The sequence below is a fragment of the Eucyclogobius newberryi genome, unplaced genomic scaffold (genome assembly GCF_026437365.1).
Source record: "Eucyclogobius newberryi isolate DKJ021-1_F unplaced genomic scaffold, fEucNew1.0.hap1 SCAF_12, whole genome shotgun sequence".
Taxonomy (NCBI): Eukaryota; Metazoa; Chordata; class Actinopteri; order Gobiiformes; family Gobiidae; genus Eucyclogobius; species Eucyclogobius newberryi.
Window position 1 is genome coordinate 22649462 of NW_027315746.1, and position 19210 is coordinate 22668671.

General features: G+C 41.5%; 1 protein-coding gene across 4 annotated transcripts in view; it reads left to right on the forward strand.

Moving 5' to 3' along the window:
* pbx1a (pre-B-cell leukemia homeobox 1a) overlaps nt 1-19210 on the forward strand; it is a 55642-nt gene that overhangs the window by 28237 nt on the left and 8195 nt on the right. For 2 of the 4 annotated variants that reach the window (XM_072441530.1, XM_072441527.1), the window contains exons 3-4: nt 16547-16803; nt 18688-18878. In XM_072441530.1, the coding sequence (XP_072297631.1) occupies nt 16547-16803; nt 18688-18878 (448 nt within the window). The remainder of the gene's footprint in view (nt 1-16546; nt 16804-18687; nt 18879-19210) is intronic. The other 2 variants (XM_072441529.1, XM_072441531.1) reach the window with 1 other exon arrangement.

Consider the following 19210-nt stretch of genomic DNA (forward strand, 5'->3'; position numbering starts at 1 on the left):
AGCGACGTTGGAATTCACAATTGGGGCGAGTGGCATAGTTCTGTTGTGTTAAAAGATTTTTCATAAATTAAACTGTTTTTCCTTTTTTTTTAAAAGCACTGCCAAGACCAAACTATTAATGTAATACTATTTAATGTGATACTTAAAAAACATGAATAAATTCAGTCTGTAAACAACAGTACAGCATATGCGTATGAACTTAAATACTGTCCTATAGGCTTTATGAGTATATTTATGATGGCACAGCTCAACAAAAAGGGGGAGAGTTCTTAGGGCAAACCAAACCTCAAACTGATAATCTGCTTTTTTTACATCGGTGGTTGTGGTCAAAATGTTATTATTATTAGATTAGATTATATTAGATTAGATTAGATTAGATTTTTGGGTTAAAAATATTATAAAAATCATACTTATACAGCTAAATTATTAGATCTCTTTCGGATCATGATCCTTCTGATTACTTTTATGATGTCATTTAAATAATCTTAAAGGCCCAGAAATCAGATCATAATTAGATTTTGATTTATATGTAAATGTAGCCACTGTCATAAAATGTTTGTCAAAGCTACAGTTCCGTAACTATTTAATTGTGGCTTAAATACTCTTGATTTGATATCTGAGACTTGACTTTTGGTTTTTTGACAATAATATATGTTTCATATTGTTGCACTGTTCAAGCAACTTTATTTACCTCAAAGTACTCATTATGATCCATGTTGTTCAGAGCTGTAAGGTCGATTAATCGGTCGATGGAATCTCAGTTGACCAACCTTTTTATTTGTTGGCTAATTATTGGGATTAAAACATATTCATTTGGACCACAGCAGAAAGGGGAAGGCGTGAAGTGAGTTAGGGAGTTTAATCCGCTCATTTACAGACTTACAGACTTTACAGTACTTGCGATCTTTTGGTGGCATCAGTGCAGTTTGGGTCAGATACTGGGTATATGTTCACGTCACACACCAACAGCTTTTAGTCGTTTAATCCAGTGGTGCCCAGTCTGCGGGTCGTGAAATGATTTCAGGTGTTCCCCAGATGATATGAGAGAAACATTTTAAATTGATGCAATAATCTTAAAGAAGGCTTGTCACCCTTCAAATGCAGTGGTACATATTGATTATTATTTACTGGCGACCAAAGTCATTTATCTAGGTCTATATCTTCTATGTATAAACTCGAGGGGTAGTTTACTTGTTACGTTGGGGGTCGCAAATGCCAACGGTTATTATTTTGTGGGTTCCGACTGGTTTAATCGATGCACAAGTTAAGTTTTTAGTCGACTACAGCCCTAATGGTTCTACAGTGAGCGTATACTTTCAAGCGTGCACAGGGCCAGAAGTGGGAGCAGTGAGCATGGCGGGTCGAGCCCTCCCTCCCTCACCCCTCCTTCCCCTCTGTGTAATTAAAAAGGGGTGTCTGTCAGGGGCGCCTGCTGCATTGTGAGACCCCATATGTTTGGGCACTGATACAGGGAGGATTATTCTGTTTGGAAGCCTGATAACAGCCTGTTTATAACCTTGGCACAGACCAGGACCTAATCTGGCAGCCTCACATCTATACACCCCCCCCCCCCCCCCCCCCCACACACACACACACACACACACACACACACACACACACACACACACACACACCTCCCCTATTCCAAAACATATTGGCTTTTTCAGTCCCAACCCGGTGAACAGGCATGACCCAAAAAGACCCCTATATGTGACACCAATATATCTCATGTTCGCGTGTCGATCATGCTGATTTTGAAGGCAGAATATGAAATGAAAAGTGACAGAATAATCCTTGTCAATGATAAGAGTTAAAATTATCCAGCTTTTGCTTTTTGACATTCTGGATTTTCTCATTTTGCAGATATCCAGTCCGCTTACTTATTTTTACATCACCTCCTCCGCACAGTTTTTCTTCCATGACTATTTCATCATATAATTTTTTTCTTTGTGTTCCAGGGTCTTTTGTGCAGCGTATTGTTTCTTGAAAATTAGACATTTCCTTTTGACTATAGCAGCAATGGGACTAATTTTGCTCTTGTGTGATGTCGTGCGTGTCGCCATTTAAAAATCCTGAAAGCTGAGGCTGCGTTCCCCATTCCAACATAATTATTCTCCAATGGCGCAGTGTGACCCTATTATTGATTTATGAGCATTTGGCCCAATGTGAAAGTAGAAGTGGCAAAGTAAGGTTCATTATATATTTTGTGTGATGCTACCTAGCAACAGCCAGTTGTACACCATCAATATATGTCTTTAAAATGATCATTAACAGTGTTGTCTTCTATTTGGAAGTGATGTGACGGTGTTTTAAGAATGTGGTTCTCATAGAATGGGTTAACAGGTATTATCAGTGACGTAAGGTAGTTTCAATATTATCCTAAATTCTGATATTATCTTTAGCAGTATATAGCAGTTCAACATTTGTTCAACAGTGAGCAAATGTACTTCTTATTTAAAGTGTGTTCCAAAAACACTAAGGACTACTTTGCGAGGTGATAATAGTCATTTTTGAGCAATATTACTTTTATATCTAGAAATGGCAAATGCACAATTTTTTTTTCGTTTTTGTGTGTGTGAAGTAGTAAAAGTGTAATACTTTTTAAAGGCTATGTTTTTATTGAAGTGAATGTATTCAGAGTGATGCCAGGTTGTGACCATATTAAATAGAAAATGTGGTTCTTGTAAATCATGTGTCCTAGTTTTGACAGGATATTATATTATCACTTTCAAAACAACAGGGACTTTTACCAAACATAAAGCTGGGAATATGGTATTCATACAAGAACTTTGTACACAATATAATTACTACCTTGCCACCACCTCCAAAACAGAACCATTCCTTTGTTATAGACTTTACAGATGAGCCCAAATTCTGTGTGGGTAAATCTCTGTTGTACAGCCTGGACCCTTAACTCGGCACTGCGGGGAGGAGAGGCACCGCTCAGAGTGGCAGGCAAAGAGAACTGTCAACCTGTCACATTTCTCCCTCCTCTTCCCCCTGATAAATTAAAGTTACACGGTGTGCGTGCTGCAGCGGCGGAAGGCTGCTGCAGAAAGCCTGGCTTCCTCAGGTCTCCGGAGAGAGCTGGCAACTAGGTCAGACTGATAATGTAATCCGCTGACTGGCTCCTGCGCCCACTACCATCCACCCAAAACATGACAAGGAACCCAAGGAGAAACCGGGACTTTTATGTGTTGATGCCGCGTGAAACGTTCGGTCATGTTTGATCTGGATTTGCAGTAAACTGATGTCCACGGACAAACTATCCATAGTGGGGAGCAGAAATCATCAAGTCTAAATGTGAGTTTGCCAATGGTATTGACATGACTTCCCGTTTTCTCCCGTGTTATCTGTGCGCCGCATACCTCTTTGCGTTGCACATCCTCCGACAACGGAACCGTGCGAGCGTGCCGCGGGAAGAAAGAGTGACAAGAATAAGTTCCTGCATCAGCAAGGTGCATTTTCATTCCCATGCAGTATTCCAGAGAGAGAGGGGGATAAAGAGGGGGGAGAGAGAGTGGGCCCAGCGGTGACAACTCCGGGCTCCCTGCAGGTGTGGAAATGAAACATACTCTATAAATAGCGGCCGGCAGCTGGGGAGTGGAGCGCACTGTGGTGTGGTGGTGGTGTGGTGGTGGGTTTGGAGGTCCAGCTGGGGATGCAGGTGTGGAAGAGGCTGACCGTCGGAAAAAGGATCACCCAGGGGGCCGCGCCGTGCAGGGGCCGCTCTACTTAGGAAAGTGCCCCGGTGAACTTACTGCATATACTGCACATGTTAAAAGTTCTGCAGTGTACAGACTTAATTAACATGTAGTCTTGTAATCTATCATTATGTCTGCCGTAGACTCTGTTGGCAATGAAAAACTCTAATAAGGCTGAATATCTCAAGGAATCTCCAAGAAGTATTAACACGATTTCACTCAATTTTTAGCAACATTCTGAACTGTTTTAACTTGTGTATAGGGGTTAACAATACTTTTAGATTATTTATCAGAAACTAAGCAACATATATCCACAATGTAGATCCAATACTGTTTAATCTGTCAATAAGAAGAATATATTTTTTATTATAAATAGATGTGTTTTCCTGGATAAATCAGTGTTTTCCTGGATAAGTCAGTGTTTTATAAGTTAAAAAAAAAAAAAAAAAAGTAATTTGGACTTTGATACATAAATGTCATCACTGACTTTTTCCACCTCTGGATTGTCAAAAACCTCTGATGAGATATTCGGTGTGGTATCATCTTGTCAGAAGACGTTGTTTGTACATAGATTGTTCTGTTTGATTACAACCTTATACTTCCTCATATTTGTCCATCTAATACATTCCCTAACCTGAGCAATGATTTCACATAAATTAAATGTTTTCTTTTACATTCTTTAGAAAGCCACTTCACCACACACGCTTGTCATTTTGCATTCTATTCGAGCCGTGCTTGCATCGAACTGCATGCAGGTGGTCTCCGGTTGAATCCCCCTGGAACGTTTTGACGCGGTTTCCATGGTTACGCCGATCTGTTGAGTTGAGCTTCCTGCTCGTACTTCTATTGCCTCGGCTCTCCTCCTCCCCTCTGCCCAACGCCACTGGCTCAAAACCAAAAACAGCCCATCCTTGATTTATGAAGCGCTGGACAATTGGAATACAAGAAAATTAAATCGCAGTAAAACGCAAAGCTCCATTTTATGCATCTTTTGCTATTTCCCCAGCTGTCGGCAGGGGAAAAAGAGCTGATGTTAGTGGAACAGAAATGTCAACCACCTGCAGAGGATCATGGGATATGGTGTCTCAGGATTAATATTACCGAGTGGAACGTTTCTGTCGCGGTGAGGGAGGATGTACTCAGAGTGTGTCGTCCTGGGTGACTCCACTGTGCAGTCCTGTCCTTTAATGCTCCTTCAGCCCCCTTTTAGGCCACACTGACCCAGATTCAAGTCATCGAGGTGTTCAAAGTGGACACATCAGCACAGCACCGCGGCACTGAGGAGATTACGTGTGCAAAAGGAATGACAATGAACAATACTTTATTAACAGGGCACATCAGAATATATTTCAGCTACGGTATATGTCATCATTTGTCTGCACTTTGTTGAATAAGCATGGTTTGGACTAGAGGTGGTCACTATATTAACTTTTGGATTATACTGTGGTTGTTGTTTTGAAGATATGCATTATTTGAATATCAATTTTGGTTCAAAGAAAATAAAAAATGCTGCAAAAAATCCAAATGTAAAAAAATATGTTGTAAACTTTCAAATTAGAGTATAAGGTGACTTTTGTGGTTAATTTGACAGACATTTCACACTAGTGACCCCTCAACTAATACATTTAAAGATATGTTTCAACAACTACTGTTGACACATTGACAACATTATCTGAATATTGTTATCGGAATATCATTTTTGTCAATATCCTCCAACCATAGTTTAGACATGGCATTTCTGATTGACAGCTTTACTGACCTGTGATGTTCACTCAGAACATTAAGTCACGTACAAGGAGTTTATTGTCCTTTTTACCTGGTGTCAGGTTTGTGACAACAGAAGAAGTACCTTGAATAGTAATAGTGTAGTTTTTGTATTTGGAATCGTAATTGTTCAAATGTTAGCAATAAATTAGGTGATTAAATTGCATCATACTTAAATTTCAAGTAAGTTTTGGCAATATTGGCAAAAATAAATATTTAGATTCATCCTGATTGCTTTAGTCACATATATTATGTCCTATTTGAAACTGTATTCCTTGTTATTTTTTATCAGCACCTTTTAATTTTGTTGACACATGATTTTGTTGCACATGATACAGTCAATATTCACATTTTGCGTTCAAAACAGCATTCACAAAGTTATTTGAATTTTTATATACTGCCCACCTCTAGTAATTCTTACCATTCATTTTGTTACTTACATACTTATATTTCAAGTACTTCCACCTCCTCTTTGAGGCTCTTCTCATTGTTTTTTGTCATAATACATTCAGAAAAGTGTATGAGTAGTTTTACCTGTACTTCCACTTGCTTTTACTATTTATAATTCTGATGCCACAGGGCTTTGCATACTATATCACTCGTGTATGTTTTAAGTCCTTTTATAAATGCCACTCCTGTCTTCATTTCTCAAAATCAAACCGGAGCTTTTAAGGCAGAAAACGCTGCTTCTGTCATTCCCTCTGGATGAGCTAAGACGTTTTTCATGTAAACGCTGCACAGCAATGTTTGCATTTAAACCTATTAATTCCTCCTCTCTGCTGTTGGCTGTTAAATGCTCTGTGCTGCTGGAGGCGTATAGTGACACATTGACGCTCTCCCTGCCTCCTCAGCCCTGTCCCGGTCCCACACACTGTTCTCCGGGTTTGATTGACAGCAGGAGCGCCGGCTGACCCACTATTGTGCTTCAGTGGGACCGTCCCGGAGGCCTGTGATTAATGACTGAGGCGTTATCTGCACGCTCTTGTGGTGGGCCTGCCATTGCACCGACCACTTAGACGCGCCTGGACCACTAGCTACGTGCCGGCTGCACAGGCTTTTTCTCATCTCACTTCTCTTTTTCTCCAGTCTGCCTACAAAGCCTGCCATTGTTACAGCGCTTTGTCCTACACTAACCTCGTCACTGTGCACACAGCTACTCAGGCAGAATAACACACCGTTATTGTGTTAATAGGCAGGAAAGCGGTTTGTGATTTTACATGTTTACATTAAAAGTAATTTTAAAGGGGCATATTAAGTTTAAATCTACTTTGATGAGTTTTTATCCATATTATAATGGTTTTGCTTCATCACTACTTCATCACTTGTATTTTGATTGATGTTTGAATGATTCTGTTTTGTCCTGCATTTGAAGCTTGAGTGTTTCACCTATCATCTATCTCCACCTACTGCTCTACTTGCGATTATTCAAGAAAACCAGACTCCAGCTCAGACATGTTGGGTTAAAACAATGTCACATAGCCATTTTTCTATATATATATATATTTTGAATAAATGAAAATCCACTGGCTGCTACAGTGACATGACACTATGAACTGCACTGCACTGCAGTTTTGAACAGGAAGTCAATTTTTTCCTCTTAGCGGTTTGAATTACAATAGCGGTTTTACTAAATGTTACATTTTACTCTACGGATTGAAATTAGCCCATGTCTACAATTCGTCTTGTTTACAGCATGTTTATCATATATGTTCATTAACAAAGTCCCCACCAAAAAAACAAATAATAAATAATAATGTCATCAGAATTTCAATTTCAATTTCAAACCCAAATCAAATAACTTAATATTACTTAATGGGCACTTATAGCAGACTTTATGCATGTATTGACACTGTCTATTGTCTAACAAAACCTAGTACTATTTGTATTTAACTTCATACCCGTCTTTGTTCAAGCCCCAAACTTGAGCAAATCAGAGTTGTGTCTTAGGTAGAGACACAACTCAAGAATTACTTGTACAAATAGTGTTTTAGATCAAAAAACAATTTTGTCCATGAATATTTGAGTTAGTTAGTTAATTTATTTGAGACAAAGACAATGCATAATACACATTAACCTTTAGGAAAGATGCATTGTACCAGGTTGTAGCTCAAGAACTAATTTCCACCTGGGCAGGCTGATGTTATTAAGTCCCACTGAGGGGAGTAGCCTATTGTTTTTAGTGTTAAGAGAAACCGGAGTAGCTGGAGGAAACCTACGCAGATACGGGGAGAACATGCAAACTCCACACAGAAAGGCCCCATCGATACTCGATCCCAGGAACTTCTTGCTGTGAAGCGAGGGCGCTTAACCACTGCCGTGCCTTCTACACTCCATTAATTATAAATTAAACAAACGCTAATCATTGGATTAACCAATTAGGAAAATAATAATAATAATAGTAGTTAGTTACAGCTCTACATCTGGGTTTAAACATAAAACCCATACTGATATCTCATGGCAGCTAATAGACTGACTCCTGTGGCGAAAAGCACTACTTTTACTAATGGATTATGGTCTCCTGATAGCAGCGGAGCGTCTTCCACTCATTTGTACGGTACAAAAAAACGCTTAGCTCCTTGCTCTTTATCCTAAGCTAACCTCTTTACCTGCAGATATTGTCATACATAAAATACAAGTTGTGTTCTGCTGTTGTCGAGCAAGGAGCTGCATCTTCTCATAGCAGGCATTAGTCAGGTGTAATTTGCATCACGGCTCCGCGATAGTCTTGTCAGTAGAGGTACCACTCTGCATACCAAACTACCTTCATCTGTCATTTAAAGCACTTTATTTGTATTTCCATCTTACCCTGTTTTAGTCCTAAGCCCACTGTCACCTGCCTGGCTCTGCGCGGAGGTTAAAAGCATCCATGTGACCTGGGAATATCCGGGAATGAATAAAACACGTCTCTAATGGACACGGAACGCGGAATCGCCGGGGTCTCTCCGGAGCAGCGGGCTTGGCAAAACAGTGGAGACTCGGTGGGAATTCTGTGGGCATGACGGCGTCCAAACAAAGTGCACACGCAGCAAAAACAAAAGGCAGCAGTTTGACTTACTCCGAGCTATTGGGGAGCGCGTTGATAAATGTGCAGGGAGACAATATTTCCTGGCGGAGCAAGTCTCTCAAGTGTTACAATATTAATGGCACCTCATACACTATCAAGCATTAGGAGCTGCCAGCTTCTGCTCTGCTGCTTTGAACCATGACACTCTGGCCTGGACTGTACTGTAGAATTCTCGATTTACTTTTATATTACAGTTGTACTTAGAGGCGTCCTATATGTGAAAATTCAAGGAGGAATACAAATATCACTGTTACAACGTCATGGAAACCAATGTTAATTACTACCATAACTTTCACTGCTTTTACTACTATTCTAACTTTAGTACTGCTCCTGTTTTTATGTAATTGCATACCTAGTTGTTCTACTATCACTACTACACTACTACATTAGACCTAAGTACATTTAACTATTACTACTACTATAAGTTGCTTTGTTATTGCTTTCAGTCAAAATACTTCATTACTTGCACTTATTTATATACACATTTACTTATGTACAATTTTGATGTAAGGATGTCACTGTATCAAATATGGATGTTATATTTATTGTGAGAAGAAACAGCACTATTTTATGATTATTCACGATTGTTGGCACTTGACCAAACAACAAAGTCTGATGGCACATCATTTTTCACTAGCTTTATGGAATCTTAACTTTCTGAAAATAAAAGTAATGAATTATATTGGCGCATCAACAGCCTGATCAAATGAAAATGTACACATAGTTTTGCTTTGTTGGAGGCTAGATTGAACTGACATTACTCATTGTTGCTTTTTATTGTGACCTGAATAATCATGATTATTGATAAATCAAATTAATATAACATCTCTATTTGGATGTTTCCCTTTATTATGTTTCAGTTTTTATATTCATAAAATAAAACAAGTAAGCTTTAGAACATGTACTGAGAGAGAATAAAGATCTACTTCTTCACATTTGTACAAAGTCTGTCTTTGACTGTTTTCATTGGTCATGGGACAACACAAGGCTTTTATGTGTTTGATACTGTGTGATCTGAACTTGTGACGAGCCCGAGGAAGTCAACTGTGCTGCGGCAGTACAAATAAACACTTAGTTTATTCGTTTTAACCACCATATTATGTATATGCTATTGCCCAATAGCATGGATCACTTCCAGTCCAGAAAGTATTTCATTATTTATCCGTCTATTTCTAGTATAAAAGTCTATACCATGTGACATTTCACTCATGTAACGCTGACCTGCTTGGAGACTGCTTTTATAGCTGCTTACTTTAGCTCACTTCTATATTTAGACAAGACAACATAATCAGATCTATTTTGAGAAAAGCTTGGGCATATAGCTAACATCATTATCATGCCATTCAAAGCACTCACTGACCACTTCAGTACTACAAGAGCAGCACTGTCATCAACAAACCCACTGCGTCCCAGAGAAGGTGGAAAAATGCATCATGGGGAAAATCTATGCAACTTTTTATAATTGTGGAAGATGTGATGGATTTTTAGAATGTGGCGTGTCTAAAAAGATCCGCTCTATGACAATGGGTGTGTAGATACTGACTATTTACGGAGTGGAAAAACAAAACCCACACACACAGCTGACTGGAGTTTGTCCCAGCAAATGTGGACCGTGGTCGGGGTTCATGTATTTTGGGTAATGGCCTGTTAGTTGTTGAGTAGAGATGTCGATATCGATAATCGTGACTGTTCAGATCACAATATAATGTGCAAACAAAAAGAATATGTGCAAACTAAAAAATACATAATTGTGAGAGTTGTTGGCAACAATAATAAATCATTTCAGTTCAAGTTATACTCCAAAAAAGCAATACTATGTGGAAAATACTTTTTATCGGGCTGTTTATGTGCCAATGTCAGGATTACAAAGTGCCAAAGTGTTCTCATAATAATTGTAACACAAATTTGATATTTTTGAATTGACAATTTCAGCTTTGTTCATCTTTTTTGGATTCAATTGGATTCAATATGGATAAACTGCTATAATATTTTTTGTAAAGCTCTGTTTCTGTGTAAAGGCGTGTTTTCGAGCCTAGCCATGCACAGCCAGGCACAACCACAGGCACTCTTGTTTGCGCCATATGGTGGCTGTCCTTGCGTAGCTTAGCTTGAGGGACCCTTCCTCTGCACAATGTGACAAATTTGTCCTGAAACTAACTTCCTCTTGCATTGTTTTTATCATTTAACCCCGTCCATGCAGCTCCACTCACCCCTCATATCCCAACAGAGCATCCTTTACCACGGATCCACCTCTGTCCCACCAAGCCCTTAAACAATCTCCACAAACCTCTCCCCCCTCGCCTACCCCCTTCTCCCCTGCTTCCAGATGTGGCTTAATTTGCTGTGACTCTGCTAATTGCTGTAATTAAGGATTAATTACTGTTAATTACCACAGCATAAACTCGTCAGCAGTCAAAGAGCAGCGCCTTATGAAACGTGCCACGCTCAGGAACACACAGCGCGGAGGTGCGGCGGAGGAGCGGAGGGCCAGGGCTGGACCTCGTGTTATACGGGCTCGTCCTGGTGCAGTGGGGGCTCATGTACAGGGCAGGCTGCATGCTAACTGTCATGGACCATCGACCGCCTCCTCCCTAGTGCCCCCCCCTCCCAAAGCTTCACACATCACCTCCTCGCCAACTGTTGCACAGGACGACATCGCTGCTCCTGTCATCTGTCAGTGGCTCTATTAGGTTGAGGTCTGTGTCAGAAATGGGATGATAAAATTTGGTTACGTAGCGGTTATTTTTGTGTGTGTGTGTGTGTGTGTTTGACAATGAAGCAGTTCCTTTCTGTGTAGTTTGTATTGTTTCCTCATGTTTGGATGGTTGTTTTCTTGAGGCTCCCCGTGTACTGCAAGGTGCTAATAACTGAGATACTAGCGTTAGCTGTATGATTGGGTCAAATGTGGATGAGACATGTTTCCACAAGGACAACAAATGCACCTTAATATTATTTTGTATCAGGGGTGTAATCATAATCAAATGGAAATGGCATTCAGAATAGACGCTATTTGCATATTGCATAGGCTGCAATTTTGGATGTACCATAATTTCTGATGCTATTGTCATGTAAAATTTTAACTGAATCTTATTATTAAAACATAAACTGCAAATCTAATCACAATTGCAACACCGGTCAGAAAAATTACAATTAGATATTTTCGTCAGATCGCTATTTGATATATTTAAATTTAATAGGTATTCCTATTTCGCTCATGTAAATCAGTAAATCACAATAGGCAATTATTTGTCCTCTTGTCTTTTGAAAATAATACTATACAGTGGAGATTGTTCTCGGCAAATGTTGAAATGATTGTGAACAAAACTCATCTAAACTCCTATCTTCTAACAGTGGAATTAGGTCTAATTTGTGCAAGGCTGTATTCATTATTGAATGCTTACTGGTTCCTTTCCACATGAGCACTAAATGTCTCTCCATGCTGCCGGCTCATGACTACTCTTCTGTTCCACTGCCTGGAGCTAGAGACATTGTACAGGCGATGCAGGAGTTTCATTCAATCACAAAGATATATATTTTTAGGACACCTTAAGAAAGACTGACAGCCAGGGGCTAATGTATTGCCTATTTGGAATAATGAATTATTTTAATGAAGCTTTTGAAGCGGGGATTGCAGTGCGTTGGTGGCAGGGCGGTGCTCAGAGTGGTCTTCTCCTCTGGCGCTGGCTTTGCCTCATTATCAGGCCAGACCCTCAGGCCGCAAACTGGCCTGCTTAAGCCTCCAATGATGACGATAATTACCGTTATTAGGAGTAGCTGCGGGGGGAACTTGTTCTGAAAAATACCAAGCTGAGTTCTTCTTGCCTGGGCTTTCTTTGCCGCTTCCGCAAGAGAGAAGTCGCCAGTTGAGAGGGGGGAGGAGAGAGAGAGAGAGAGAGAGAGAGAGAGAGAGAGAGAGAGAGAGAGAGAGAGAGAGAGAGAGAGAGAGAGAGAGAGAGAGAGAGAGAGAGAGAGAGAGGGAGAGAGGGAGAGAGGGAGAGAGGGAGGGGGCGAGGGGAACGGCCACCAAATCCGCCTAATGTGAAGCCTGTCAGCTCGTCTCCCACCAGCTGTCACCGCCCAAATGCACCCGGGTTCATTTTTTTAATTGACACCTCGCTTTCCCATTCCATTTCTATTTTTCGCCTTTCATTCTGCCTCCATCACTCTCCTCTCTGCCGCCTGAGCCATCCACATGTCGCCGTGGCTCCCCTGTCCCTCCTGTGCTTCTTTGGTGTTGTTCCTTGTCCTTGGCGTACCCCCTTCCCGCGTGAATCACATACAACACAGGTGCGCTCCTCCTCACGTGATATTTGGCTGATAAAACATAAAGCTGTTTTGAAGCTGCTTTATGGCTATGCCCTTGTGTGTTGGGGCTGTACAGCGGCCCATTATCCGCTGATGGAAGGAAACGTTTTGGGACACACAAAGTTTCCCCCGAGTTTGTCTCCAAGCAGCAAATCAGGCCTTCTGCTGACAGCATTATGCCTCCTGTAACTTTTTTAATTATGCAAAGAACAAGAAATGCAAGCATAATATGATTTTGTTAAGTGGAAAAATAAGAGAGATAAGGAAAAAGACAAAAAACATTTAACACATTTGGTTTTTTGTATTGGGCTAGAGTTGATGTTATGTAAATGTAATATTTTACATTAACAATAGTAAAGTGGTTTTATAATTGTACTTTTCGTGTGTAGTGCATCTGAGACTGTACCGATATATTTTATAGTGCTGGTTTTATTGTGAGCCGTGATTAGCATTGTCATAATGATGTCATTACAGTCCAAACTCCATTCAGCAGAAATGGCCACCTAAATTAAATAAGGATCTAACAGTATAATAATGCTTTCGAGTTGTTGGTAATGGTTATGGCTTTAGCTCGGCTGTTTGGGCCCTGAGCTGAGGCTGGTCCCACATGCAGATGAGCGCTGGATGCTGGGCCCCGTGAAGGCGCTGGGAGGCGGTTGTATTAGTGATACTTGTCATGTCTGCTGTAAATCACACTGCTTTTTTCAGGTTCTAGGTTGTTGTTGTTTTGTGGGAGAATGCTGCATGGCAGGGATGAATGGTGGTGATGTTACATTATCATGTGGCTGTCGCTTTCACTCGTGCTGACTGCTCCCTGACAGGCCCCCCAAACACACACACACACACACACACAGAGACACACACACACGCACACACACAGACAGACACACATGCGGCTGTCGGAGCGGCCCTGATTTATTAACTGCTGAAATCCTAGATGACGTGTGCCCACACAATCAATAGGGAGTGCAGCCGCTGCCTGCCCCTCTCAGGGGTCATGTGATGTGGACGCGAGCGACAGGAAGGACACACCACTGGGCTAGTGCTAGTGCTGCTGCTGCTGCTGCTGCTGCTGCTGGTGCTTCTGCTGCTGCTGCACTGTGGATTGCATTACTGTATTGATGGGAAATGGATCCAGTCCAGCTCAGCCTGCTAGCTGCCAGTCAGAGGCAGGAGGGCTAAACTTTCATCATGGCTGTCAGGGATATCAGCGCTGCCTTGTTTGTCCGTAAATCTTCCTAATTGTGACAGAATACTTCAACATCATTAATTAAACATGTTTTCATTTAAAGCACTCGCAGGGCACCAGCCTGGGAGCTCAGGGTAGCCTGCCAATGCGTGTTATGTGCCTTTGCGTGCACACGCCTGGCTGCTTGCATTGTGTCTGCGCGCGTGTGTGCACTTTGATTCCTCTTCAATGAGTGGGTGGCTTAATCGTCATGTTTATTTACACTCCTGTTGTCTGCTAGCAGCAGGCGGAGGCTATGGGCATCAGTGGGCCTTTAAGGGAGTATTGCACAAAATTAATCTCCCCAATAAGCAAACAAAGCATGTTCTTCGATTCCCATTCATTATTAAAGCTCCAGAAATGTTATTCATTTTCCCCCAGCCTTTTTGGACCACGTCTTGGTGATGGAATTATACAAGAACATGCACAAAGAGGCAAGAAGGACAGAAGGATGAAGGAGGGAGGAAGCGACTAAGGGGGTTGAAGCGTCCTCTCATTGTTCAATTAAGTCTGTCAGTAATGATCAAGATGAGATGATGGCCGTCTTCCTTTTATAGATACTTATCTGTGCACGTCTGTAAGAGAAGCCCGCCTGAACTCGACAGTTTCCACAATAAAACAGAGAGAGGTTTTTTTTTTTTAAATCAAAGCTGGTGTTATGCTAGTGTGGGGAGATGAATAGTAATTGGAGGCACTTTGGTCTGTCAGGTGATTATGATAATGCATAGTCTTTGGTTGCAGAGTTCACAATGAGCGTTCGGACTGGCATTGAAGGTCCAATCGATTTCATCGCTATTACCGAACACAAATAAATAAAGGCTGATGGCCACGACTCGGGGGTAATTATGCCACCAGTGAACTGAATTGTTAGATATTCCTTATTAATTGTATTTATTTAATCCATTTCATGCTTTTAGTTGTGCACTCGGGGACTCGCCGCTAGATGAATAAATCAAGCTCAAGCTCATTAGAGTTCTCCCTGTAGTTGGAAGGTTCCACTTTTTTGTCCGACTCAAACAGACATTATCATTTCTCACTGGTGAAAGATAGATTCTTCCATGGCGCTGGTAGACGCCCATGCCCCTAACTCCCTAACCCCCACCTCCATCCTCCTTCACCCCCCATGTGAACTCCTGACCTTTTCCAGCCGTCTGATTGCCATTGACATTTGCCTCTCTTGAGCTGCGCTTGCTCACGTGTTGGAGGGGGGGCTGATGGGAATGGATGATGTTATTGCTGGAGGAGAGGAAGAAGGCGGAATAGAGAATGGAAAGCTTGAGGGAAAAAATTGGTGGACTTTACAAGAATCCACTCGGACCTCAGCGGAAAGGTCATGAGCTGGTTCAACCTTATACAATCATCGGGTATAAATCGCGGGTCTAATACAGTATATGTCATAATTGCATATGCACGCGGAAAAAATTGTATTAGGGATTTGTTAGTTACTCAAATGACAGAGCTTTGGCTTTGTCCTTGAAGACAGCGAGTACATCTCCACCTGGCTTACTATCTCCATCACCTTTGTACCAAGAGAGCCTTCTTGTGGCTGGAAAAGGCAGGACAACCATGATGCCACTAGTCCTCAACAATAAATGCCTATATATACCCCATCGTTCCTTAAAATAAACTTTAAAACAGCTCGGTTTTGATTAAGGGACAGGACGCCCTCTTCTTTTTGACAATGAATTACAGTGGGCTTGAAATTTTCCTCTGTCAGGCCTGTCTTGGTGCTGATTAGACATGATTTTGGGCATGATGAGAAGTGAGTGGTGGAGTGTGGATTGCGTTGCCTGTGGGCTGTGCGCGAGGCTGTGTGCGTTTAAACCCTCTAAACATTACAGAAGCAGCTCTTTGTCAGGAGTAAAGGGATCCGGGGGCGTGCTAAATTAAGATGACAGGATTGTGAATATTTCTGCAGAGAGTCGTAGGCTATGCTGTGTGGATTTGCAGAAACTTGGAGAGCAGGCTAAATTTGGAAGTTCCGATTTTTTTCTTCTTTTTTTTTTAAATGCCTCAAGTATGTCTGGCTGAGTTGCTGTTGCTGCTTTGGTTTATAGTAGGATTAGTAGAATATTTAACTTTGAAATATCGGCTTGACCTCAAAAACTATCTGTGTTTTTATATTGTGAACTGTTGTAACTTTGAAGCATTTAAACAGACGCAAACAGTAACAAGCCATATGGGGTTTTATTGCAGTATATTCTGTTTTTTTTACAGGTGATTTTTTATTCCTTTTTTTCATCATTTTCATCGCCTTAATTGAACATAACATGCTTCAAATAGATAGAACATTGAGATGTATAGCATAGTAGGCTGATCATGTGGTAGCTAAGGATCTTGGGTCACATCCTGTTTTGATTTCATGGGTCACCAATTAAGTCTTGAGAAATACTGGATGATATAATGTTTAATTGCCTGACTAATCTCACTAGTTAGAGGTTCTTTGAATTAAATTATGTCCTTTTCTTCTGTTTGTTACAGTGCTCAGTATCCGTGGTGCCCAGGAGGAGGAGCCTCCGGACCCTCAGCTGATGCGGTTGGACAACATGCTGCTGGCAGAGGGCGTGGCCGGGCCAGAGAAAGGGGGCGGGTCCGCAGCAGCAGCGGCAGCGGCGGCAGCCGCCGGAGGAGTGGGAGCAGACAACTCAGCAGAGCACTCAGACTACAGGGCCAAGCTGTCGCAGATCCGGCAAATCTACCACACAGAGCTGGAGAAATATGAGCAGGTCTTCACTCATGTAAAATTTTATTATTACATTTTTAGACTCACTTCATACCTACAGTCACCATGTTTAATGGAGCTCTATGACCATTACACCTTTGTTTATGTTTACAAAACTGTATTGATCACCTGTAGGACTGCATTGCATGTTTTACAACACATTTGACCCAAAGAAAAATGTTGGCAGTTAATTATTGTAATATTCTAAATAATTATGAGCCATAACAAAACCTATGAAGAAACCATAAGAGAGCAGGAGACTGAAGTTCTGTTCTCTTTTTTTTTTAATAATTCAAAACCTCTGGGCTTGTTTCACCCCCATAACAACGACGACCTGGCAAAGTTGTAGTGAACCATCCTAAAGTAGTAGCAAATATCTAGCCATGATTGTTTTACTTTGCTATTTGCTATGCTGTGCCTTTTTAGTGTAAATACTCTAATAAGCTTTCAAAGACCAACCTGACAGAATTGTAGCTCCTATCCACGATACCATCTCCTGCATGTGATCGGCCATTATCTCAGTCACACTTCGGCTCATTCCCAAACACTGTAACGTCTTGCCATTCCGTCGGAAGTGGTGGCGTTCCGGGTTTGTTATCCTCGACGCGGGAAGGCCACTCATTGCTAACTGTCAGCGTCAATACACACCTGAGCATTTGTGTGTCACTGCTCCGGCACACCTCGTCTGTGAGTGAGTAGTGTCTGCCACCAGTGTGTACAAGCAGAACGGCGGCAACGCTGCATCACTTTGACTGACGTAACCCTGGTGTTGACAAGCAACAGACACCTTGACTCTGAATGCAGTCATATCTGGTGACTGATTCAGACACAGGGAGAATGAGGTAGACTGAGAGATGGAGTGAAAAGACAGTTTAAACCTCTTGAACGTGAACAGGGCTGAAAGCTGCCTGTCATTTCAGATTTTTCTTCTCTTGTCACATTTTCGTTTCTATTGAAGAGCCGTCTTTAATATTCAGAGCACCACGAGTCGTGCTGCCTCGACTGTATGACACCACCGCCATTTGTTTGGTGTCACACACGTCTGCCGGCTGCTTCCATTTAGACTTGCTCGGGCTAGTTCGCTTATCCTGACTGGACCTGGGCCTAAAGTGCTCTAAAGCAAACCTTTTACCACAATCTTGTCACAGTTATAGGCCATTACATAGAGATTAACCTACATAATGTATCGTAATTGTTCAAAAATGATCTATTGACAGTGTACGCAGCCAAAGAGATTTCACTTTTCACTGTTAAAGATGCACAGTCGATACTGCACGATGGCTCACGGACATGAATGAAATGTCTCTCCCCACTCTTCAACCCAGTCCACATTGCTTACTGTCCTATCCAACAAATCCTGCTAAGTAACTAGCAAAAACATAGAAAGACGGGAAAAGCACTGTCATTAGTTTAAACTGCACAATGATTGAGACCAATTGAAATCCATCCAAGACATTCTTGTTATTGACCGCACCATTAGCAATTACATAGCTATTACCTTTGCTTTGAAATAACTACTGTAAACAAAAGTATGTTGTCTCGCTGCTTCTTCAAAGAAAAGCAGTTAAAGGTCTTCATTGTTGACATTTAATTAGGTTGGCTGAGCATGTGATTGGCCCAGAGCCGCCAGCTTAGATGACGTGTTGCCATCCAGCTTTTTACAGATTCACAATTCACTTCCAAGAAACAAAACAAAACTCTCGCTATAGTTTTTGGTTACTGCGGTCCAGGCCACTGCTTATTACTTCAAACTCTGTAATACTGTGAGCATATACCATGTACCAGACCAAGCCGACCGCTCGCCACAATCTAATTTCACCCCTTTGTTCTCTCCGGAGCTGTCGAGGCGCTGTGTGATAGTTATATTCCGCGTGTGAGTCATGTCTATGTGTGCTTCCAGGCGTGCAATGAGTTCACCACCCATGTGATGAACCTGCTGAGGGAGCAGTCACGAACACGGCCCATCTCGCCCAAAGAGATCGAGCGCATGGTCAGCATCATCCACCGCAAGTTCAGCTCCATCCAGATGCAACTGAAGCAGAGCACCTGTGAGGCCGTCATGATCCTGCGCTCACGCTTCCTCGACGCCAGGTCTGTGCTTGCAAAAAGACCCCAAAAAAACTGTTCTGCTAACTTAAGAGGTGGGCGGTATAGGCAAGGCAAGGCAAGTTTATTTGTAGAGCACATTTCATACACAAGGCAGTTCAAAGTGCTTCACACAGCAGGAAAAATGCGTTAAAATCACAAAGAAATGACAGAAACAGAAATACAATAAAGTTAACTAAATAATAAATAAAAATAAAAAAAACACCTATCCAAAATCCAAATTTATCGGACCAAATTGGCAGGCATTCCAGACACTCCTTCCCATATTTATTTGACATTGCAGCATGACAGGTGTCTCCGGGATGGACACATCACTT